Below are 26,588 nucleotides of genomic sequence, written 5' to 3'. Positions count from 1 at the left end.
TTTGGATAGGATAGTGGATATAGCGATAGGTGCAGCATTTCTACATGAATGAAGCTTGAGAGATTTATGAAAAATTCTCCTTCATGTTTCTGATTGGTGTCCTCATCTAGAACTATTATACTGTTTGGCAAAGGGCAAATGCAAGAGTGTTTTTTACTCTTTATGGTACGGGTTGGGGAGCGACAACTGCGCTTGGTAAGAGAAAGTCCATCAAGTAGACGACAGCAATTTTTTGTGCTACGTTGATAATTGGGGTGTAGCACCCTTTGTGACCTCATCCTTCTGTCACCCTCACAGCTCAGTGATTACCTAATTAATACACACTGTGATATGTATACAAAAAGTTCATAAATCTGCCCTTCAGCAGGCGCCCTTCCCTCAGGTGTGTTGTGTGCGGTACCCCTGTGCTACAAGAATGGGTGGACAGAATTACCTGGACTCAGTCAGGCCTAGTAAATCGCTTGGCTGCTTCTCTACACGACTACTTCAGCTTATATGATTATTACTTTCCATGTGTTCTTACAACAATCGTAAAACTAATCACTTTGTGTTGACAACTAATAATTATAGAAATGACTTGGAAATAACCGGTTTGTGTTGACTCTTCGCACCATTACGTATTAATTTATGCATGGTTTGTGACCATTACTACAGTATATATTTTTGTGTGACCTCTAAGAAATGCATTTTTTTTTTTGATGAATCACCAGTTGATATTGGTGAAATCTTGATAATCCAGTCTTTGACAACAGTGACAAACTGAGAATAAAGATGAAAGAGGCCAGCTACACAGGATACGTTTCCTCCATGGGGCGCGCACAGAAACCGCTCCAACTGCGATGAATGGTTGCAGAAAACTGTAGCTGATCCACCGTGCCCAGAAGTTGGGCTAATAGAAACTTTAAAAGCGGAATCACATAGACGTGTATATATAGGTGTGGTTTCAGTACAGTGACGGCTACGATTAGACAGTTGTCTGAAACGCAGCAGAAGTCAGTGACGTCTGTGATTCCGCATTTAAAGTTTCTATTAAAGTCTGTGTTACGGTATCCTACCCGATGATACGCCAGCCTGGGTTGCCCTAGAACTTACCCGCAACCCCTGTCCCTGCCTACTTGCCTCCACTCCTTGCTAACCCCAGGCGGGCAACTGGGCGGCGGTCCCTACACTCGCTAGGGACTGAGGAGGGACGCTGGCGTACCAAGATGGAACAGGGTAGAATACCGACAGGAAGGGCAGGTGAATAAACCAACAGAACATAGCAGCAGACCGAGGCAGATGGATAACCTGGCAGATATAGCAAAAGCTGAGAACAGGAGACTGTCAGAGGCAGGCAGCTAGCACACTGAACAGAAACCAATAACTGGCAGTGAATGGACCTCACTGCCAGCCTTATAAACAGAAGTGGCGACACCTCCCAGCAGAATCTCATGACAGGGATTCGTGCACAGAGCTGCACTCACAGACGCCCGCGCACATGCCGCCGCCCGGACCCACGAGCGTGCGCACCGCGCCGACCAACCGGCCCCGGCAGCCGCTGCATGGTAACAGTCTGAAGCTTTAACCTAACTCCTGGGCACACTGGATCTAACTTCTACATTCTGATAATCTATTATATGATGATAAAATTCTGATAATCGAGCATCTGATTATAGTGATATTCTAGTAATTCGGCAATGTATTATAGTCAATTTTAAATAAGCCAGTGTTTCATAATTGTGAAATTATAGTGCAATTTTTTTGAATCTGTCATATGATAATGGTGACATTCGAATAATCTAGCATATAAGAATGATGAAGCTCTGTTAATTTAATTTAATTATGCATTCTGGTAATGCATAATCTGATAATGGTAAATTCCTGATGCTTTACAGAAGCCTCATGAGCCATAAATGCAATGGACAACACATCTATGGGAAAGTGTTGTGGGCATGCTCTGTGACCTATGTAATCTATCATGTGATAAGGGTTAAGTTTTAATATTGCATCATATTATAATTATGATATTCTTTTAATGCACGTAATAATATAATGGTAACTGTCTGATAATCCACCAGATGACATCTTGAATAGGGACTTGCTATTTATTTACCCCAGCAAGCTGGGTACTCATTTTACTGAAGATTGAGTCAGCCTTGAGCCGACTACCTGAACCAACCTCAACCTTCAGGTTGTGAGCGAGAGCTTGAAAAACTGCATACTGCTGTCTTAACACACTGCTCCACACAAGGCCCCTATCCAGCATCTGATAATGGTGACATTTTGATAATCCAGCATATGATAATTGTATAATTTTTATAATCTATCATATGATCATGCTTGAATTCTTTTAATGAATACATCTGATAATGATTAGAGATGAGCGAGCACCAAAATGCTCGGGTCCTCATTATTGGAGTCGAGCTTTTCGTAGAATTCAAGAGCTCTATTCGAGTAACGAACTCCATTGCCTTTATGGGAGACTCAAGCATTTTTGTATGTGACCCGCCGGTTACCGAGCTCTCTCTCTCTTGCCACAAACTAGTGTTTATGTGCGCAGCGTCGCAGCGGGGAGGGGTCAAATCTGACAAAACTGGGGCAGGGTCGAATGCGGCATGATGCTCGCTCGAGTAACGAGCACCATCGAGTACGCTAATACTCGAACAAGCATCAAGCTCAGCAGAGTACGTTCGCTCAACTGTAATAATGATACATTTCTGATAATGTTAAAATCCTGCTATTTCACCGTTTGATAATAGTAGAATTCTATTAATCCAGCATCTGATAATAGCAATATACTAGTAATTCGGCAATTTCTAATGTTGAAATCTGGATAATGCAGCATTTGATATTAGTAGTAATCTGATTCTGGACCTGAACCGTATGATCTTGAATGTCGTGAGCCCCAAATCGGAAGACTAAGCCGAGATCTGATGACAAGGCTTCTCAGATTCAAAAACATGAGACCGGAACATTTACAAATCCCATTTTATGTTCTGCCGTTTTCCTCAAACCTCTTAGAAGTAAATTTTCTACCCTTTCTAAGACCATCCGATGCTACATAGATTACATTATTTGTAACACATAGCAGGCTATTGTCATTCCGGTTCTAAATATTTGGCAGATGCTCTTGTGGTTGCACAGCTAAGTAGTCTTGGCAAAATGAATATAGATATGTTTTTGTCACTAACACACAAAAGGCTTATTTATGTACTAGATACAATGCACATAACACTCCGCCAGACACGCATAGGATCTGCCGGCGAAAAGCTGAAGGCTCGAGCCTGGTCTTTAATGCACATTGCTATTGATTTTTGCACGGAATGGAATGCTAGACGGCACGGGACGTGTTGGTATGCTACACCTGAAGCCTCCTCGATGCAATACCTTATACTGCAGTCTGCCTGAGCGTGTCTGAGCAAGAAGTGTCATACGGGAGGGTGGTAATACCAGTTCTGGATCACAGTAATAAATGCTGTGCTAATATTCAAAAACAGGGAATTACTGTACATTCAACATGGCTGAGCCTAGAATCCAATTCACACCGCAATAGTGGACGCTATCGAAATAGGATAGAATTAGAAGGGCAGACTTTTTCTATACATCAGTTATATGGCCTGTCCCTGTAGGGACTGGTAGCAAAATACAGTGGCTGCCAGAACTTTCCGCCATGGCGGTGCCACATCCATTTTTGAATACGTACAGTATTATACCAGCATTCCAGTAATTTGTTGAGCAAGAACGGTGCTATAGTTAATGTTGTTCTTGGCATTAACCCTTTCCAATCCAATTTGTATCCTGGTTTTCCTAGGGGGCTTACTCTTTTTCTGCTGTTATACAATGGCGCTATATGCTGGCTAAAGCCAGTACTGCATGCGGTGACACACTGCATAGGCTCCGACAGCAGAGAGGCTGGCAATATACAGTAAGAGAACCCCGGCGGATGTCTTCCAACATCGGAGCTGTACAGTCTTAAATCATAATGTCTTCAGACGTCAGACAGTGGATTGGAAAAGGTTAAACATGCTGGAAACCTTGAAAGATGCCATTAGGAACAGAGCCCTTTAGCTAGATCTTAAGTCATTTTATATAGTTTTGTGCTATACAGTACCTGCAGGGAGATGTAAAGTAGATGTCATAATATTAGTCTACCATTGTACTGTATTTTATTATATTGCAAAAGCGGCTAACGTGTGAAATATCTAACAAATATTTAGTAGATTTGCAAAATTGGCAAAAAAAATTGAACGGTAAAGTGGTCATCCCATCAGACACAACCCTTTTCGGAATGCAGCCCCTGGAGCAATCAGGTGGTTGACCTGGCCACTCTCCCGGCATTGCCAGGAAACAGATGATTTTGCCCTGGCCAGCCAAGCTGACTGCTGAAGGGAAAATGTAGTATTGCACAATGTCAGATGACTGGCCATCCTTGAAATACAAGGACCGCTCAATGTCTGCCAGAGCAAAAGGCACTCTTGTAGAGCGGCTTTCCGTTGGCTCGTAGAGTGGGACAACCAGCCCAGGTCTTCCTTCTACATCGCCCATGTGCTCTAATAGCGTATATGAAAAAGGGTTGTTTTCCTGGGACAAGTCCTTCAAGTTGGAAATGAATGTCAACTTAGCACATCATTTAGGGTTTGCTTTTTTTGCAATCTAAATTGGTCCAGAATTCAGTGTTGTTCATTGCCTATAGTTTGCAATTTTACATTTATCTTTTTAGTGGTCAGAGCTCCTTCTTTCTGTTACATAGCTCCAAATACAATGTATTGACAAAGAGCTAAAGGGGTTGGATATTGATGGGCTACCCTAAGGAGGGTCATTAATATCAAAATTGGTGGTCGTGCAATTACTGGCCTCTCCAACTCTCATTACTACTGTACAACCTATACATGTTTTGTGTTGGGACTATTGATGTAGGCGACATTGATCCTGAGTTTGTGAATCAGGAATCTCTAATTCACAATTGATAATAAAAGTGCAACAATTATTATTAATAGCAATTGTAAGCATCACGTCGCTCATGTCTGTGTGTTTCTTTGCAGCTTTGATGTGGACAATGGCACCTCATCGGGACGGAGTCCCCTGGATCCCATGACAAGCCCAGGATCAGGGCTGATTTTACAGGCCAACTTTGTCCACAGCCAACGAAGGGAATCATTTTTGTACAGGTCAGACAGCGACTATGACCTCTCTCCAAAGTCCATGTCTAGGAACTCCTCTATCGCTAGTGACATGTGAGTAATTACCAAATTTATTTTCTTACCTTTTATTATTGTGATACATTTATATAATGTGCCTACTGGGAATAACACCATCTCACTTAAAAAAAACCTTTCAGTGTCTCAGCATTGAACGACCCAAACCTATCGATATCATTTATGTCTTATCAGTGACCAAGCAAAATAATTTAAAGGGGTTTTTCGATTATAATTAACTTTTTAAAATCAGAGTCAAAAGGGTTAAAACAATAATACAAAGGGTACTAGCCCCTGCCCTGGTGATCCAGGGCTACAGCCCCATGATTCTTCTGGTTCTGTTGACAGCAGAAGTCATGGGAGCCGCAGCCTGCCAATCAGAAACCATAGCGGCACTATTCAGAACTCCAGGCATCATGACGCCCAGGATGTGAGTGCTGATGCGCAAGAGAATGGACAGCGATGCTGCAGCCCCTGATAGGCAGGCAGCGGTCAGCTGATGTCTGCTGTCAACAGAGACTGGAGGAATCACGGGGCTACAGTGCTGAGAATGGGTAAGTATCCTGGGTATTATTGTTTTAACCCTTTTGGCTCTGATTTTAAAAAGTGTATTTTAACCATACAACCGCTTTAATTAGGAGAATGCTTCAATTAAGGATAAAGGGCCCTTTTATATGAACATTTATTATAATCTTTCACCTGATTATGGGGCTGTGTAAAATCATCAGCTAACAAATAACCGAGTGCTCATTCGATGGCTGTTCAATGATTTCAGCAAGCAAAGAAATGCTTTGGGTCAGTTGTACATGTCTCCATGTGAGCATGGAGATGTACAGCAGCTTATGTGGATGAGTGTTTGTACTAACGTTCATTCGCCCCCAAAGTAGAGATGTAAAAGAAAAGTAAACACGTGCTAATCAATATGCTTATTTATCAGTGGTTGTTACATTGGCCACGAATTGGTCTATGTAGGTAAAGGTAGAGACCCCTGGTGCAAGCACTGAATCATGACCGACTCCTAGGGTGACGTCACATCATGACATTTTCTTCGTAGACTGTTTTTGCTGGTTGGTTTGCCATTGCCTTCCCCAGTCATCTTCTACAAGCTGGGTGCTCATTTTGCCGATGAAGATTGGAAGGCTGAGTCAACCTTGAGCCGGCTACCGGAGCCACGCGGAAATTGAACCCGCAACCTTTGGGTCGTGAGCGAGAGCTTAGGACTCAATTTCTGCTGCCTTAACACTCTGTGCCACACAAAGCTCTATGTAAAAGGACCCTAAACATGTGGACACCATTACAGTAAACTAGATGCTCATCAGGACTCTCCTACTAGGGAGAATAAAAGGGGTAAATGCCTTTCCGTCTCTAGCATTTGTGGATTTCCACTGCCCTAAGAACCATGTCACTGACATTGGGCTTTTGAGTCCAGATCAATCTAAAAAATAGTTGAAGCCCTCTTCTTTAGAACAAGCCTATAACTGAAAATTATGGTGTAGGGCAGATTGCTCTCAAACCTATTCTACCGGTGCCTCACCAGCGAGAACATAATGCTGTCTATACCTAAACTGTGATTGAAGTTCATGGCAAAATTAAAAATATTACTCAATATATTTACCTTTTGTTGCCCAAATCTAGTATAGCATTAGAGTTTAATTACGTTGGTGATTGTGGCAGCCAAAGTAGGGTAGAGAGCATACAGCTACTCCTATGACCTATGTCAACAACTGGGTGGCCTAAAGATGGAGAAGTGCTGGTCTAGGTACAGCTATGTATGAATGTCTACTTTGACTCTGTTTTTATGCACATATTGGATTTCCACGTCCTTTGCACAAGATGCAGGCACAATAAAACTGGAGCAATTGAGTTCTGCACTTTCTTGACCTTCTTGTGTAGACATGTATTCTAGTTCTCAGCGTGCGCTCACCATAGTGATGTAGACTCTTATATTTAGCTCACTGTTTACCGTATAAATCTCATTAGAAAATGTAATGTTGACATGAGACAATGCAAAAAGATAGCGGGCTCACACCAGCTGAGTTTTCCAAAAGCATAAAAGAATATTTTCACTTCTCAGAACTTCAAAAAAAGCTGAAGTTGCTATTGTCAGTTACTTGAATCCAAAATGATTTTAAAAAGTCCATGAATATTCACACATTCAGGATTTATCCAGGAATATCCCATATCCTGTCCAGAATCTGATGACCTTTCGCAACTAATGTAAGTGAATTAGATACTTATGCTATAACCCATTTACAGTAGTAGTTTTAGGCCTCATGCCCATGGCCGAGTCTGATTCTGACTGCATAATCTCGCAGCCGAATCAGACCCGGTGCACCCCAGAGACCCTATTCTCATTTGTCCAGATCCGCCGCAAGTCCCTCACCCGGCGGGCATGCGCAGTGCAGCGCATGACATGCTGGCACTGGGTTGTGATGCAGATTCCCGCGATACTCTGCAGTGCTCACAGCTTGAAATACAGTCATTAACTAAATTAGAAGCAGCTGTTTAGGAGGCTTGAAACTGTCTTCCACAACCTCACCTTTGTAGCAGAGTTTGGCTGTTCCTCACCCAGTTTTATGTTACAAGTCATTCCTCATTACAAGGCTGAGTACAACAACAAGACACATCGTAGTTGTACTGCAACAGTAAGGTCTCATCCAGGCAATGATTTCAAAGCAGATTAGGGTTTTAGGATGTGCTGTTCAAGCACCTTTGAAGAAGCACAAAGAAACTGCCAATGTTGAGAATCAGAGATGCAGTGGTCGGCCAAGGAAACTTAGTTTAGTAGATGAAAGACATCATGCTTGCTTCCCTTTGAAATCGTAAGATGTCCATCAGTGCCGTCAGCTCAGAACTGGTAAAGCAGTGGGGACCCAGGTACTCCTAACTATTGTTCAGACAGAAGTGGTCATCATTGAAGAATTGCAGCCAAAAAGCCATACCGTGGACATAGAAACAAGGCCAAGCGACTCAACTATACACAAAAACATATGAATAGAGATGAGCGAGCCTACTCGTCCGAGCTTGATACTCGTTCGAGTATTAGGGTGTTCGAGATGCTCGTTACTCTGGACGAGTACCACGCGATGTTCGAGTTACTTTCACTTTCATCTCTGAGACGTTAGCGCGTTTTTTTGGCCAATAGAAAGACAGGGAAGGCATTACAACTTCCCCCTGCGACGTTCAAGCCCTATACCACCCCCTGCAGTGAGTGGCTGGCGAGATCAGGTGTCACCCGAGTATTAAAATCTGCCCGCCCGCGGCTCGCCACAGATGCATTCTGACATAGTTCAGGGAAAGTGCTGCTGGTGCCGGAGCTGCTATAGGGAGAGCGTTAGGAGTGATTTTAGGCTTCAAGAACCCCAACGGTCCTTCTTAGGCCATAGAAATCGCAGATCGCACCTATCTGCGATTCCTGTTCTCTTCTCTATATGCGCTCAATGGGGCCGGCGGCAGCAGCGCCGACCCCATTGAGAACATATAGAAGACAAATCATTCTTCTCTGCCACAGCTGTAACAGCTGTGGCAGAGAAGAACGATGTTTGCCCATTGAATTCAATGGAGCCGGCAATACAGCAGGTTCCACTGAAAGCAATGGGCTGCCGGCGTGCGCGGGATGAATTGTCGGGAAGGGCTTAAATATATAAGCCCTTCCCTGCAATTCATCCAGAAATGTGTTAAAATAAAAAATAAAAAAATTATATATATATATATATATATATATATATATATATATATATATATATATATATACACTTACCTTGTCCCGGCAGACGGAGTTCAGCCGCGGCGGCCGGCAGTGGGTGTGAAGGGGGTGTGAGTCAGACTCAGCGCTGAGCCAATCAGGGGGCAGGTCTGACTCACACCCCCTTCACACCCACTGTAGGCCAGCCGCGCTGAACCCCGTCTGCCGGGACAAGGTAAGTATATACCGTATATACTGGCGTATAAGACGACTTTTGAACCCCGAAAAATCTGCTCTGAAGTCGGGGGTCGTCTTATACGCCGGTAATACAAAAAAAAGAAAGTGTCAAAAAAAAAAAATCATTACTCACCTCCCCCGGCGTTCTGCAGCGCTGCTGCAGGCTGTCGCTCCCTCCTGGTCCCTGGCAGAGCATTGCTTTCTGGACGCAGGGCTTGAAATCCCCGCCTCCAGAAAGCTACTGTGATTAGCTAACACACGCCGTCAGCCAATCACAGCCATTCAATGACATCATTGTCATTGGCTGTGATTGGCTGAAGGCACGTGTGTTTTCTGGAGGCGGGGATTTCAAGCCCTGCGTCCAGAAAGCAATGCTCTGCCGGGGACCAGGAGGGAGCGACATCCTGCAGCAGCGCCGCAGAACGCCGGGGGAAGTGAGTAATGATTTTTATTTTTTGCTCCGCTGTATTCCCGGCGTATAAGGTGACAGTTGGGGGGTCGTCTTATACGCCCCGTCGCCTTATACGCCGGGTATGTTTTTTTTATTTTTACACATTTCTGGATGAATTGCAGAGCCGGCAGGCCATTGCTTTCAGTGGAACCTGCTGTATTGCTGGCTCCATTGAATTCAATGGGCAAACATCGTTCTTCTCTGCCACAGCTGTTACAGCTATGGCAGAGGAGAACGATCTTTATGCTGACAGTGCGGGGGGGGGGGGGGGGGGGGCAGTCTTGCCGCTATTGTGGCTTAATAGTGGGACCTGGGAACTTCAGATGCAGCCCAACATGTAGCCCCTCGCCTGCCCTATCCGTTGCTGTGTCGTTCCCATCACTTTCTTGAATTGCCCAGATTTTCACAAATGGAAACCTTAGCGAGCATCGGCGATATACAAAAATGCTCGGGTCGCCCATTGACTTCAATGGGGTTCGTTACTCGAAACGAACCCTCGAGCATCGCGATAATTTCGTCCCGAGTAACGAGCACCCGAGCATTTTGGTGCTCGCTCATCTCTACATATGAACTATTAACACTTATGTTTTTAAAAGCATTCATTCTTTGCAGCATTTTTTTCACACCTACTTTTGCACAGTACTGTATGTGCAGCAGAAAATACCACAAACCCCTTAGGTTTTTCCTGCATGTGCCATTTTTATTGTCCCAGTGCATCTAAAATGAAACTATTTCGGAATAGGGGGATGTTTTTCCCCTGTAAATGCAAGTATGAATGTCTCCCAGAAGTCTCATGTGACGTTATGGGGGATACATGGAATGACGGGACTGGAATACCCAGAGAGGCTATCCAAATTGGGTCTTTTTACTCTAGAAAAAAGAAGGTTAAGAGGGGACCAAATAACTATGTATAAGTACATGAGGGGACAACACATGGATCTCTCCCGCGATCTGTTTACACCCAGGACCACGACGGTAACAAGAGGACATCCGCTACGATTAGAGGAAAGTAGGTTTCATCACCAACATAGAAGGGGATTCTTTACTGTAAGAGCAGTGAGACTATGGAACTCTCTACCGGAGGAAGTGGTGATGGCAAAATCCACAGAGGCGTTTAAAAGGGGACTTAATGTCTTTCTGGAGAAGAAGGATATTACAGGATATAAATATTAGGTGAAGTGTCAATCCGGGTATATAGGCAGGTAGGAACTATTAGGGGTTGATCCAGGGAACAGTCTGATTGCCATTAGGGAGTCGGGAAGGAATTTTTCCCCCAAAAGGGCTAATTGGTTTCTGGCCTTGGGGTTTTTTGCCTTCCTCTGGATCAACAAAGTAGGATAGACAGGCTGGACTATATGGACAATGTCTTCATTCAGCCTTACATACTATGTTACTATGTTATATAAATGGGTTTTTAAAAAAAATTGTTACGAAAATTTGAAAAAAAAATTACAGAATGAAAAAAAAAAAGATAAAAAACTGACCCACCACTCATGCCAACCTAAACTATCGCCATATCATCCCTGTAATTTGAAACTATGAAAATTACATCCAAAACAAAACGGGGAACCCATTCCTACGCGTTATTTTAGCAGAAATGTACTCATTTTAAAAATAAACTATAGATTTAATTTTTTTAACGATTTGTACACATTACCCCAATAAAAAAATTAATTAAAAAAACGAACCAGAAAAAAAATCTGTGAAAGAAGGCAATAAAAAGTAGCTCTATGTGTCGCCAAAAATAACTTTGGCAGCCCAAGAAAAAAAAAACAAGGCCAAAAACCACCACATGCGTAAAGCTGCTAAAAAGTGTCTGGTCCTTTAGGCCATAGTGACAATTAGGGTACCAGAGAGCAGGCAGTGCTAGAATGGTAGGGGGTTATAAAAGTGAGCAGGTGAGTGACTGTCATTTCATGACATAAGGAATTGCCAGAAATGTTGTTTCATCCTGGAAAATCCTTTTAATTGAATTAAAAACTCTGTGGCGTCCTGTTCTAGTTACTGCATCTGAACCGGCACCTCACATGAGGTCGGCCTGCCCTTCTGTGGGTCAGTTCAACCCCGCGCTCGAGATCTGCATAATAATTTATTTGAGAGCGTTTTCAAATGAAGAGCAGCTGACTCGCAGAACAATATTCAGCGTCTTTATCTACAATGGGAGCGACGTGCGCACGGAATGATAACTCTGGTGGAATGCAAGTCAGCGACTATAAATACAGTCAGGGGTTACATACATGTATGGCGAATTCCTGGCTTGTTCCCTCATCCTTGGATAGCGACTGCTGAATTATGCAGTTATAGTCACAGTGATGTGGATGGTCATTATCCAAGAGCAAAACAGTCAATTAAAAAATAATCATTTCCTATAACACCAGTCAACAAAGATTTTTTAATCTTTTTAAGGCGGTTTTCTAAAAAAAAAAAAAAAAACAACCCCCACTGCCCTCCCCAACTCACTCCGCTGAATTCAAAAACCACCTCCTAGAATTTTTTTTTATCTGCCTTAGTGGAATAGTGGTAGCATTATGGTCCCTTTAAGATAGTACATCTAATGTAGTTTGCATGATACATGTTGTATAGTGTTTTACAGAACACTAGCTTATATACCCAGTGTTGCCCAAGTATATAACTGTAGTACCCCAGAGTTGGGGGTCACACAGCACTTTTATAGCTACCTAATGTGCAGTGTGTATATGTATGTGTGTATTAATGTTTGTTTATGTGTTTTGGCCCTAAATGGTCATTAAGCAGTTAATATCTGGTGTATTTACTAACTAACTCTGCATGATTATGCAGAATTCACCATAATCTGCTCTGTTACTTGTCAATCACACCCCTAGCTAGTACTGGGATTGGATAGTCAATATTCCCCTAGCTCAGGATTGGTTAGTAGGGAGAATATAAAAGACAGTGTGTGGGTGGGGTTAGGAGGAGTGTGTGCAGTCTGGAGAGGCAAGAGAGCTAAGATGTAGTGAAGTCTGGCCTAGTCCTGGATGTCAGTGAGAGAGGACATCTAGTTGTGGAGCCAGCAGGAGGGGGAGTGCAGGAGGATGGAAACGAGTCTTTTTCATCCCTTTCAGAAGCAATCTGAGACCGGGTAGACCCTGCAAAGGCTGGAAAGAAAGCAGATATTGCAACCATGAGTTAACTGATGCCTTTATAGTCAGAGGTTAATGTGTCCACAGTAGAGCCTGCATCGTTCCCTCCATTCCACCACAAATAACCTCCAAATACAGTGCCCACTCAGCTCAGTCTGGTAATCTCATTCATCAGGAGAGAATCCAGAATTAAATGTACATCATTGCAAATGCTAAGAAAGTTGTTGGAGTATTTACTGCCTGCTAATTGAAACTGTGAACCTTGCATTTAGTCCCAAAGTTAAGTAAACTGTGTGCCTTTGGTTTTACTAAAGCTCTTTGGACTTGCCTCTTTATTTTGTCCCCGCTACACCTTCAATCAAAGGCACTGGGGTCACTCTGAACTTACACTAATCACCAATTGCACTCGCCAAGAATCCTATTGCCATCCCACCTACTGCACGTACCACCATTTTAGGCAGAGTAGCAACCACCGTGACAAGGTCAGAGTTAGCGCACCCACTCGAGCTACGCCTGCCAACTCCTGCTTGCTACACATTATCTGCAGAAATATTTTCTAATGCCATGTCCTACTTAGAAATAATCATTGTCGCTATCGGCCCCGTTAGGTAGGTAAAGAAAAAAACATCCACATCCAGTTTTGAAAAACATTTAATTTATTTATTTTTTTAACGCTTCACAGTCTGTAATATTTCTTTCTTAAAAAAATGTTTTTTAATCATTTTCCATTTTTCTTGAAAATTTCTGGAATGTGCAATGTATAATTGTCCGTGAGAACAGCATGGAGACCGCAGGTGCTTGTTTTTGCTGGGCCACTGTGCTTTAACGATGGAGATCATAATCTCATGTTGACAGGCGTGTTTAGCGTAAAACATGTGGAAAAAAAACATTTTTGGTTGTTCCACGAAAGGATTTGGTCAGCTTACTCTCGAGCACACTATGTATAACTGCCTGTGGGAAAACACGGTGACTCCAAGTTAAAACCACAGCCCTTAGTTGACTGGCCCTGTGCCTTGTGGATGGTGATACCAAATGCTAGCTGTTTCGGCAACTGTAATCTCTTAAAACTAAAAGGCAAATCTGTTGGGAGGAGTGGAAAGAAAAGAATGAATACATGGCATCTTTTTCCCTTTTCCGGCCAATAATCAGCAACATTCTTTTGACATAAAGCCTCGTACCATTGCATAACCTAGGAGAGTCCAGTTTCTGAAGTAGTATATTGGGCGTGCCAACTTTAAGTCGCAGGCGATGTGGTGGCATCCCATGCTGGTCGAGAGAGTTGAAGAACTGTGTTTGATAACGTACAGTCTTGTCGGCATCCACAACCGTATCGATGGAATTGTATTCAGCTTGGGAGCCTGCAATCATATCCTGATTGTGGATGTTAATTTAATTGAAAGCATCGGTTTTAGCAGCGAGGATGTTAAACTGTAAAAAACTGTGTTGCACATAGCAACCAATCAACATTCCTTAAGTATGTAGAAGCCTATATATTGTTTCTTGGATGTTCAGGAAACTCCTGCAGGATAAAATGCTGCTGAATATCTGTGAGGACCTGACAAACTGGTTTCAAAACCACTTGGTCATCCAGAGAAAGTCTACTTCCATCCCACTCCATATAAAGCTTGGTGTCCTGAAGAACGTTGTTAAAGCAATGGCTCCAACTGGAAATGGATTTACATACTTAAGGCACATATTCCCAAAGATCAGTGATGCAATGATAAGAGAGGACATATGTGTGGGACCTCAATTAAGACTTGATTCAACATGAGACCTTCGCTTATAAATTAAGCCAAATTGAAAAAGTTACATTGTAATCTTTCAATAGAATTTGCCAGATCTTAGGAAACCATAAGGCGACAACTGCAGAGAAATAGTGGATGATCATTTCAAATCTTACAAGATAATGATGCAACTTTTTTTTTGAAGATTCATCTTCTCCTGGACCAGCATCTGGTTGTCTTCCTAGCAAATCTTGGAGCGGTAAATGATAAACACGGGGAGATACTCCAGACAGACTGTTTTAACCCCTTAAGCACCAGGCTATTTTGTACCTTAAGGACCAGACACTGTTTAGGGATTTTAGCCATGTGGCGGTTTTACTGCTCTATTTTTTTTCCTTTAGCTACCAAAATTATTTTTGCTGCGTTTTTTTCCCCGTGACATATAGGGCTATTTTTTAATGTCTTTTTGACTGTCTTTTTTCTGTTTTTTAGTTTTATTGGGGGTAAAAAGCTAAAAAAATGATTTTTTTAACATTTATAATTTTTTTTAAAATTATTTTTATATTTACGCTAAAATAAAGTATGGGAATGGGTTCCTCTATTTGTTTCGGACATTTTGATATATAGTATGTATGGTTTTGGTTTACTGGGCGCATACGGCGACGGTTTTTGTTGGCGTCTGCTTTGTGTTATTCTCTTTCTTATGTATATATTGTTGTTTTATTCTGTTATTTTGTTTTACTTATTTATGTAGTTGTGTTTTTTACTATCTATGTCCCCCATGACGTCATATAAGACCTCTGGGGGACATTCACATTTTTTTTTTCTTTATTTGACACTTTCCCACTGTAGCTGGGGCGTCCATAGGAGCCCTAGTTACAGGGCAAAGCAACCCCTGTGGTGACATTAGTCACCTGCAGAGCTGCCAGGGTCTAGTCTGACCCTCCAGCTCTGCAGTAGCAGAGAATCCCGGGAGGTCACATGACCCCCCGAGGCTCCCGTAGTGAAAGTACATGTTACTTTCACTTTCCCCATACAGTGCTCACTGTATATCAGGGAAGCAGAAGGCAGGAAGGGTTAAAAACCCCTCCTGCCTTCTGCTCCGGGTTATCAGCTGTCACTACTGTAACAGCTGATAACCCGTTCCTGACTCTGACTGATTGCAGAGCAGGAGACTTAAAGCACCGCCGTAATTTTACTATCTGCGGTGCTCTAAGCCCAGGACCAGCCGCCGTAAATTTACCGTGGCTAGTCCTAAATGGGTTAAAGGGAACCAGGTTTTACCCTATAAACTAGTCCCGTCACACTGTAGCGAGTGTAAACCCCTTCCTAAACCTTTGACTATGTGTCCAGAGTACAGATGAAGGCCTTAGAAAAGGAAGTTCTAAAGACTCGCATACTGTATGGTAATTAGGGCTGAGGTGCTCACTGGAAATAGGCAGGACTCCCAGGTGTCTGGTCAAATCAGCGATAACCCTGCCTTTTGGTTGATTGATGGGGACGACTCCTTTTACGTCATTGACAGGCCTCTACAAATGAAGTTTGATGTATGTTCAGAATAAATATAAATCCCTACTCACAATATGCGTGTGATGGCTTACTGAATTATAAGGCTAGTGCCTTTTGAATTTCATGCTGCAAGCAGATGATTCCTTTTAATTTTCCACATGCACTGAACTAGATTTAGAGAGGTCTGTGGAATGACGTATAATAGGATAATATCGGTCAACCAAAGCTGTGTCAGGTTATCATTTAATTAGCCGGACGCTTAGATGTCATGCAGTTATACCAAAATTTCAAGTTATTCCCTATCCACAGGATAGGGGATAACTTGCAGGTCAGTGGTGGTTTCACAGTCGAGAACACTGCTGATCTCAAGAACCGGGATCCCGTGTCCTCCGTCCTCCTCACTGCAGGGTTACTGTATTTCCCGCAGTGAAAAGACAACTGCATGGAGTGCTAGTCACTCACTAGCGCTCCATTCACTCTCCCGGGACTTCCGAGATACCTGAGCGTCAGCCACTCGGGTATTTCCCATTGACAAGAATGGAGTGCTGACCGCACATACCTGGATAGGGTATTACTTGCAATTTTGCTATAAACCCTTTAAGCACTGTTGAAAAAAACCCCATCAAGGCTATGTTCACACGGGGCAGATTGTCTGTGTATTTTCCATGCAGAAATCTGCCGCAGACGACTGCTGCTACTGTTGTGAATTAGTGTGGATTTCGTCCCATCCATTGAAGTGTATGGCAGAAAGCTGCAAGTTTTCTGCAACCAAACTGATAAAATCGACATGCTGCAGACTTAAATTCTGCACCGAAGGTCAATTTCTGCACTGATTTAGTGTGAATTGCTTCCGCAGCATGTGGGGGGGGGGGGGGGTTGTAAATCTCCTCCACATTGCTGCTACTGTTAATGCTGCAGATTATGGAAAATCTGCATCAAATCCACGCCGTGTGAAGATGGTCTATGGGTGCGTTCAGATTTGGCTGCGGATTTCATTCCTTCAGTTGAGTTTAAATTGATGGGGTGAAATCTGCTGTGGATTTGCACCAAAATTTGTGACACATACCACACCAAATGGTGCGAACGGAGATGCGATTTTTGTTACCGTCTTTTAGAGTTTTTTTTTTTTCAAGCTGAAGAAAATTCACGCAAATCACCTATGTGTCAATGCATCATTCAGGCCTCATGTCCACTAGAAAAACACAATCCGTGCAGAATCTGCTGCGGATTTTCGCAGCAGATTCCGCGCGGATATGCTTTAAATGGTTTTTTTTTTTCATGCGGATACCCGCACCTATTGCTATCAATGTGATAGCAATGTGGCTGATCCGCGCGGAATCCACGGTAAAATGGAGCATGCCGTGTTTTTTCTCCCGCGGATGGCCAATGATTCCCTATGGGCAAAATTGAATGCGGATTCCGCAGCAGAAATCCGCAATTCAAGTTTGCTGGTGGACATGAGGCCTAAAGATGTCACTTTCTGACAATAGTTTCCCCTTAGTTTTGGGAATAGATTTGAGTGATCTCTACTGTACCAAACTTTTCACCAACTCCCATCATCTGCACTTAGTTACTTAGATGCATAGCATGAAGCTCCAGTGCTCAGATGCAAAATGTATAGTAGGACTCCATCCTACCATGTGCTATTCATAATACTGGTTCTTGGTATGGGTGGTAACTTGGCACTGGTATCTTGGATGTGGCATTATTTTATTTAGCTATATAGGACAGAAGACAAGCGTATGATGCTAGAAATCTAGTCCCCGCAGAGAACAGGTGGAGTAGCATTATGCAACAGTGCTCATCGCTCCAGAGAATGTAGCAGCGAGCGGCCTGGTGCTCTCATGTAATGCATGTTATGTAATGTACAATCATTTAATTTACTGTGATTTAATCAGAAGATGGAAGAATGGTTAGTTGAATAATTAATATAGGCTCTAATGGTCCCTGTTTAGTAAAATAATCCGCTTCTAATTAGAAATCATTAGTTGTAAACTGCACTGAGCAAATAATTATGGATTGTCCTAGGGAACTCTGTAGACGTCATAGTATATTACAGGGGTGAGATGTGCGCTCTCAAGGGTGAAGGGACACGTGTCCGGCACAGGAAGGAGCGTCATCAATGATACTGTATGTGCAGAGTCAGACCTAAATTTAGTTAGAGGTCGCAGCGTTACCAACTAGAAGATCCACTTTGTATTACGTGAAGTTTACCGACCATGTTAATTGTAAATGAAACAACTAGTCCTGATGACTTGAATTATGTTTTTTTGGAATTCATGGTCCCTATTACTGGTGTTTTTGGCACACACAACTACATAACACATTTTTTGGTTTATTTCTGCATTTACTTAGGAACCAAGTTATGAACTACCAATATAAACTGTATACACTGATCAAAAAAGTTAAATGGGTTGCCCAATTGTAAAGTACAGATAGCTTATCAACAGGATAAGCCATCAATAGGTCCATGGGGTCTGCCCTGGACGCTGGCCGTCAGCTGTTTGCTGGGTCCCTATGTTCATGCAATTAGCTGATTTCTTCAGGAAGCGGACCACTCTGTTCCCACTGCAGTAGTTAGGCTTTGTATTGCAGGCCAAGTTCCCATTCATTTCAATACAAATTGGGCCTGTAATGCCAAGCCTGGCCACTGTGTTGCGAATGGAGCTGTCTGTTTGCTGCAGAAATCGGCTCAGTGCACACAGGTCCAGCAAACAGCTAACTGGTTAGGGTCCCCTGCAACGGAACAACATTGATCTACTATTGATGACCTATCCTGTTCATAGGCCATCAATAGTTTACGTTTGGACAACCCCTTTAAGGGAACACCTATGTTACAGGCAGCATAATATTCATGTTTCTCATGCGTGCTCAGTTTAAACTTGCTGTAATCTGTGAAGAGAAATGGAGCGCCAATGGCAGACCTGGCATTCTCTGGTGAATGCCAGTGGAGCTGCACAGTGCTGGGCTGTGAGCACAGATTCCACTACAGTATGTCATGCCCTTGTACCGCCCCCATAAAGTCTGTTTCTGACAATTTAGTCAGAAGCATGCAGACCAATAGCTCGGTGGAGGTAATTTTCTAGGGGTCTGGCAGCGCGTCTCCTGTTCCTCCTTGCATAATGGAGCAGATACCAATCCTGCTGCTGGGTTGATGTGTGTCTACCCCCTCACCCCCTAACAACAGAAGTGAGTGATATATAAAATGTTTTATGCTTAACTTTGAACAGGCAAATGTATCAATGGTGTCTTATATGCACAAAATTATGTACACAGTAAATTAAAATGAACAAACTAACATTATGAACACAATGACCAGAGTCTATAAATGTAGCAAGATGGAAAGTACATATAATGTCAGAACGATCTTACACTTGTTGTCAGAGATGCCCCTCTATGACCAGCTGGACCCTTTAGATGTCCGCAATATCAATTGCCATCTGGTAATATAGTTCCACAAATGTGGCATATCTGGTAAAGAGATCAGGACCAAAAAATATCCAGCTCACCACTGCAGGATTCAATCAGTCCTCGTGCAGAGAAGGAAATGCTGGCTCCAGCCAGGACATTACGGCTTGAAACATGTTAGCGTTCCTTTTCATCTTCTATTTCCCACCATGTTGCCTTTTAAGAAGATACAATAAAAGCCACCTTTTATTCATGAAAGTGCTGAAAGTCCTGCTTTTCCTGTGACTAATAAAAAGTTTCACTGACCGCATTATGTCCTACTTGCCACACTGTCCTGAATGGAGAGAGAAGTGGAGAAACTGTCCTGACAAGGCCAACCCACGGTAGCCCTGTAACACACGACCCTGATATAGTCCTAACACAGGGTGCCACAAGTAGTCACGTGTCCTGATCACATTTAGGTGAGCTGTCACATGTGGCCCCTTTAGATGACATAAGCAATTTTGTTATTCAGGTGAGCACATCTGCCTTTGTTTTAGTGATCGATGGGGGTCGTGGCATCTAAGCCCCCATTGATCATAACTTCTGACATGTCAGAAGTTTTTATTCTAGAGTAAAGAGGAAGACAATGGTGAGGGAAAAGGTGCGGGATGCAGCTGCAGCTTGTTCCTTGGGGGGAGCAGTAATGAGAAAATAACTGATTTGCTCATAGCACACAGCAAGCACTTAGATTACACCAACCGGTGACCCACTCATGGAGATAGGAACTACACTAAAGCCCCATTTAGACACAACAATTATCGCTCAAAAAATGTCTTTTTAGTGACTTTTGAGCAATAATCATTGTGTACATTACACGGCAAGATGATCGCTCAAAATCTGCTCAAACGGCAGTTTGAGTGACAGTTTTGAGCATTCACCTTGCATAAGTGTGTAAATGAAGGCACGCTGTAGGCAGAAGACAAGCGGGACCGCTATCTTCTGCATAGAGCTGTTGTCTTCTCGGAGCGCTCAGCTGGTACCCAGCTGAGTGCTCCGAGCACGGTATGCAGAACACAGGCAACCCCGCAGTGATTTTCAGGGAAGGGCTGTAAATATAGGCGCTTCCCTGAAAAGTATCCATAGCATGTGGGAAAAATAAAAAACATATACTCACTTCTCTGCCACTACCAGGGCTTAGCTGCATGTAGCCGGGTCTTCTCCCTGTACCGCTTTGAAGTTCTTTCATCAGGTGGGGTTTTAAAATCTCTGCCTGCTAAACAAAGCTGTATCCGATTGGCTGAGCACTCAGCAAATCACAGGCAGCGCTCGGCCATTCATTGAATGACAGCCAAGGTGGAGAGGTGACTGTATATATATGTATATATATATATATATGTGTATATATATATATATATATATATATATATATTATATATATTTTTTTTTTTTTACACTAGCTATTGATAATTTTCAGGGAAGGGCTTATATTTAAAATCACTGCCGGGGTGCCCGCAAAAAACCTGCAGTTTTCATGGAGTGCACAGCTGGTATACAGCTGAGCGCTCCGAGCGGGGTATACAGAAGACAGCTGGACAGCTGCATACCTTAGAAAAGAAAGTGTGTTTACGGAGCGGCATACCAGCTGAAACAATAGTATCAGCGGTATCGCATTGTGAACTCGGCGCAGCTGAAGGAGAATTATTAGCGACTCGTTAACGAAAACTGCACGATGTCCGTGCAGTTAGACCCAATGATTCTCGCTCAAAAGACTTTTTTGAGCCATTTTTGAGCGAGAATCGTTGTGTCTAAACCAGCCTTAAGTATTTGGAGAAAACTGGACATGATGGGACATGATCCAAAATACCCCGAGTACACATAGCAGGCCTATTTGCATTTAACTGATAGCATAATAATCTCAAAAATGAGGGGTTATACAAAGTGCAGCATCTGTATTGTATGTATTTATATGCTCTTCTAAATAGTTTTCTCTTTATCTTACAGACATGGAGATGACTTGATTGTAACACCATTTGCTCAGGTGAGTTAGTTTAACATCACGTATCACCCTGTTATGAAAGAGCGAGCTGAATGGACTTGTCTCTTATAGGGCATTATGGTATTCAGACCGGTGTTTTTCACACGCATGAACAAAAATGCAGCATGTCCAATTATAGCCAATGAGACTACGTAAATACGCAGTGAATATGTTTTAGCTTGGAGTGTTGCACCACTACCACCAGTCTTATTGTCTTAATTTGTTGCCTATCCACACCCACCTAAGTGGGGCGTTATCTGGTCAGGCGGCACCTCCACCACCGTAATCTTCATTCTACTCTCTTACCACATATCTAGAATCATTTTATACATTTAACACGGCCTTACAGTTTTTCCCCGCCCTTCTTTCTTTTGTTTTCCCTTATTTGCTGTGGAGCGGCACACTGCCCCCTACTGGTATGATGGTCTGGGTGGGCAAAAGTCAATCACCCCTAGTAGTGGTAGGAGGGACAATGACAGCTCAGCGATATGTTCAGGACATCCTGCAGCCACATGTGTTCCTCTCATGGCGGCTTCCAAGAGGCAGCAGGATAATGCTCGACCGCACACACACCAAGATGTCACAGGAATGTCTACACAATATTGTCACACATCCGTGGCTGCCCAGTCACCAGATTTATCACCAATAGAACATGTATGGGATTATCTGGGACGCCAACTTCAACAGCCTACAAATTTGTATGATCTAGAGGCTGTGTTTAAAGCAGATGTGGACCGGTATGCCGCAGGATACCATACAGAACCAGTATGCCTCCATGCCCGTCTCTAGCACATCTTGTATCCAAACTAGAGCCTCCATGCCCACTTGTATCACATCTTATATCCAAGCTAGAGGCTGTACAACAGGGTACTTGAGCCTCCATGCCTGCCCATATCACATCTTGTATTCAAGCTAGAGGCAGTACAACAGGGTACTTGAGCCTCCATGCCCGCCCATATCACATCTTGTATTCAAGCTAGAGGCAGTACAACAGGGTACTTGAGCCTCCATGCCCGCCCATATCACATCTTCTATCCAAGCTAGAGGGGGTACAACAGGGTACTAGAGCCTCCATGTCCACCCGTATCACATCTTATATCCAAGCTAGAGGCGGTACAGCAGGGTACTAGAGCCTCCATGCCCACCCGTATCGCATTTTATATCCAAGCTAGAGGCAGTACAACAAGGTACTAGAGCCTCCATGCCCACGCGTATAACATCTTGTATCCAAGCTAGAGGTCGTACAACAGGGTACTTGAGCCTCATGCCCACCCGGTTCACATCTTATATCCAAGCTAGAGGCAGTACAACAGGGTACTAGAGCCTCCATGTCCACCTGTATTACATCTTATATCCAAGCTAGAGGCGGTGCAACCGGGTACTAGAGCCTCCATGCCCACCTGTATCACATATTATATTCAAGCTAGAGGCGGTACAACAGGGTACTAGAGCCTCCATGCCCACCCATATCACATCTTGTATCCAAGCTAGAGGTGGTACAACAGGGGACTAGAGTCTCCATGCCCACCCGTATCACATCTTATATTCAAGCTAGAGGTGGTACAGCAGGGTACTAAAGCCTCCATGCCTGCCTGTATCACATCTTGTATCCAAGCTAGAGGCGGTACAACAGGGTACTAGAGCCTCCATGTCCACCCGTATCACATCTTGTATCCAAGCTAGAGGCAGTACAACAGGGTACTAGAGCCTCCATGCCTGCCTGTATTACATCTTGTGTCCAAGCTAGAGGCGGTACAACAGGGTACTAGAGCCTCCATGTCCACCCGTATCACATCTTGTAATAGAGGCAGGCATGGAGGCTCTAGTACCCTGTTGTACTGCCTCTAGCTTGGATACATCTTGTGTCTAAGCTAGAGTGGGTACATCAGGGTACTAGAGCCTCCATGCACACCCCTATCACATCTTGTATCCAAGCTAGAGGCGGTACAACAGAGTACTAAAGCCTCCATGCCTGCCTGTATCACATCTTGTATCCAAGCTAGAGGCGGTACAACAGGGTACTAGAGCCTCCATGCACACCCGTATCACATCTTGTATCCAAGCTAGAGGCAGTACAACAGGGTACTAGAGCCTCCATGTCCACCCGTATCACATCTTGTAATAGAGGCAGGCATGGAGGCTCTAGTACCCTGTTGTACTGCCTCTAGCTTGGATACATCTTGTGTCTAAGCTAGAGTGGGTACATCAGGGTACTAGAGCCTCCATGCACACCCCTATCACATCTTGTATCCAAGCTAGAGGCGGTACAACAGAGTACTAAAGCCTCCATGCCTGCCTGTATCACATCTTGTATCCAAGCTAGAGGCGGTACAACAGGGTACTAGAGCCTCCATGCACACCCGTATCACATCTTGTATCCAAGCTAGAGGCGGTACAATGACTAATCAATAGAAGAGATTAAATAAGATGAGTTTTTCTCTGTAAATCCTGACTGTACGATGCAATTATTAATGCAGGGGTGTAGCCTGCAGGTCTACTGACCGCTCAGGTTTCCATTCTGCCCTTTAAAATCTGTTCTGAGATTAGATTGTCTCTTCCCAGTTATATGATTAAAATTATTTCCTGATAATCAAATGCAGATGTTTCAGGTTAGGACTCTCGCTGTATAATACATGTTAGAGCTAACAGGGGCAATACACATGGCTCGTGGGAGATTTACTTCACCAGCACAAAGTTTGGATATCTTTATGTAGCATTACTATTGCATATATTACTATACAAAAGACATAGGTTTTGTTAAAGGAGGAGGGCACAGAGGCTCACTAAAGGCAAATTCAGGTTGTGTATACTAGAAGGATACAGAAACCATCAGCAGGGTTGTACTAACGATTAAAGGAACATGTCAGCTGGAACATGCAGCCCAAACTGCAGGCATGATGTTACAGAGCAGGAGGAGCCGAGCGGACTGATATATAGTTTTATGGGGAAAGATTCATTATTATACCTCTGCTCATTCTGAGCTGAACAGTCCAATGGGTGGTCCTATCTGTGATTGACAACAATCGGTGCATGGCTGTACATACAGGGGTACCGGTATAGGACCACCACTCAGCTCAGAATTAGCAATGGTATTAAGGGGTTGTTTGCCTTCTTTTCCACTGATGACCTATCCTTTAGTTGTGTATATGCTAGAAAGGTACAGAAGTTGATAGATGGGGGTCTGATGCTCAGGACCACCATCCATCAGCTCATTGTCTGGCCGGGCTGTCCAGTGTTGAGGGCCAGATGTTAGCATCAGCGGATGAAGAGTGAGCCTTAGCTTCACTCCCATTGAAATCAGTGGGAGGCCTGCGCTGCCATAGCGCTTCACATCCAGCTCGGACCAGCACAGAAGCTTGAAGTGCAGGTGCGCTGTTTGTCTTATGCTCAAAGTGGCCCTGAAAACTTCCAAAAAGTCAATGGGAACTATGCAAACAGTGTAGCAATGGAAACAGCATAGCTTTCTATGCTACAATGTTTGCATAAGTCCCATTTGACTTCCATTGGAATTACGGAAATAGCATAGCATACAACGCTCCGGTAATTTCTCCCTCCCTGCTGACTATTGAAGTATAGTAGGGTTTTAGAAGAGTCATAAAATATAGGGATAATCAAGTCTTCTAGTGGGGCAAAACTAAACATTTAAATCATTAAAAAAAAGAAAAAAAAATAGTAAAAAAAAATAAAATGACGGAAAGAGTCAGAACCCCACCTTTACCCCTTTACTACGTTAAAAAAACTAAAAACGCATTATCTCTGCGTTTGTAATGATGCACATAATGAAGAAGAAAAATACAAAAAACATGGTCATATTCGCTAATTGGCAGATATTGGAGTAAAGGAGGATTGGGGGTGCTGAATTTCAGCCTGCCTGCCCCTTTTGTTCTGCTGGTAGATATGCCACCACTAGAGCTGTCTGGCAGCAGCTTACTCCCTTCTACCCCATAGAGTGGAACATACATTACATGTCTATGGGGGAAGCTTAGTGGAAAGAATAGCTGTCGGCAGCTATCCAAGTTGTAGAGTCAGCTTTAATCTAGTCGTGCCTTATTTGACTTCCAGGCTCTGTTCACATTTGCGTTGTTGGTTCTGTCTATAACCTGCTGCTATTTTGTTCCTGTCAAAGCACCCAAGCGGTGTCACATTGTGGTTTCCCTTATAAATGGAAGTCACCACATTGATATACCAGACAGACCAAAAGAGGGGACCACAATATACAAAATGGGGTGCTGCTATTGTGTCAAAATCACTATATAAAAAAGAAAAAGCAACACAATCTGTAAAAAGCACGCACAGAGTATAGCGATGCGCGGGGGGAGACTAGCCATGTGCAGTCTGTTCTTTCTTTCTTTATTTTTTGCTATAGTTTGTTATAGTTCTGATTGCATAGGTCCATCTGCCCTATATTGTATAGGGAGTTTCTGTTTTTAAATATTTCTATATGTACTCTACAGTGTTTTTTAATAAAAGTTTTTTTTTTATTTTTTTGGATGTGCGCCTTTTAGGGCTCCTGCCCACAGATGGATATTTGCTGCGAAATCCGCAGCAAATAGCATCCATAGCATGCTATTGGAAATCGATTCTTCCTACACACTTGCGAAAACCAATTGCGGTTTCTGTAAAAATCGCAGCATGCTCCATTTTTGTTCGGATTCAATGGAAGCAGTCTGATCCGCAGCCCTTGCGCAATCACATTGCTGGAAAAGCAGGAGATTAAAAAAAATATATAAAAAATCCACAGTACAGAGACAGAAGTAACAGGTACATGCGGACGCCGCTGCTCCCAGTGCAGGATTCCGCATGCGGAATCCGGCCCTGCCGTGTGCAGGTGGCCTTAGATATTGTTGCTTTTTCTTTTCTTTACATTGCTGATGTAGACAGAATCTTGTAAATGCATCCAGTAACCTTTACAGTACTTCAGTTGTATGTCAAGAACATTGATTGTTGTTGCCATCTAGTGGCAATTTGAAAGAATACACTTACATCTTGCAAATGTGTATAAACTAGATCTTAGATTACATATTTGAAATAAATTATTATCCATAGAATGAAAAAAAAGTCTTCATCTACGGGACTATAATTGTATCTGTTTATATGGCACTAGATCTATTATGTGCACATGTACTTAGGGCATTAGATTTGCATATCTTACATTAAGTGGGTCACTTCTGCCAGTAACTTGTCATATGTGTTTCTTGCCTGCATTATAATCACTTCTACATGAGGATGCATTATTGAAACTGGTCACCATAGCTAGATCATTGACAGCTGACACCATGGTC

The 26,588-nt window shown here is 43.1% G+C and overlaps 1 protein-coding gene across 3 annotated transcripts in view; it reads left to right on the top strand.

Moving 5' to 3' along the window:
- PDE4D (phosphodiesterase 4D) overlaps positions 1-26,588 on the top strand; it is a 647,997-nt gene that overhangs the window by 454,545 nt on the left and 166,864 nt on the right. For all 3 annotated transcript variants that reach the window (XM_066602773.1, XM_066602775.1, XM_066602774.1), the window contains exons 2-3: positions 5,022-5,213; positions 21,273-21,309. In XM_066602773.1, coding sequence (XP_066458870.1) covers positions 5,022-5,213; positions 21,273-21,309 — 229 coding nt within the window. The remainder of the gene's footprint in view (positions 1-5,021; positions 5,214-21,272; positions 21,310-26,588) is intronic.

Source organism: Eleutherodactylus coqui, chromosome 5 (genome assembly GCF_035609145.1).
Source record: "Eleutherodactylus coqui strain aEleCoq1 chromosome 5, aEleCoq1.hap1, whole genome shotgun sequence".
NCBI lineage: Eukaryota > Metazoa > Chordata > Amphibia > Anura > Eleutherodactylidae > Eleutherodactylus > Eleutherodactylus coqui.
This window is presented reverse-complemented; position numbering and strand designations above follow the sequence as displayed.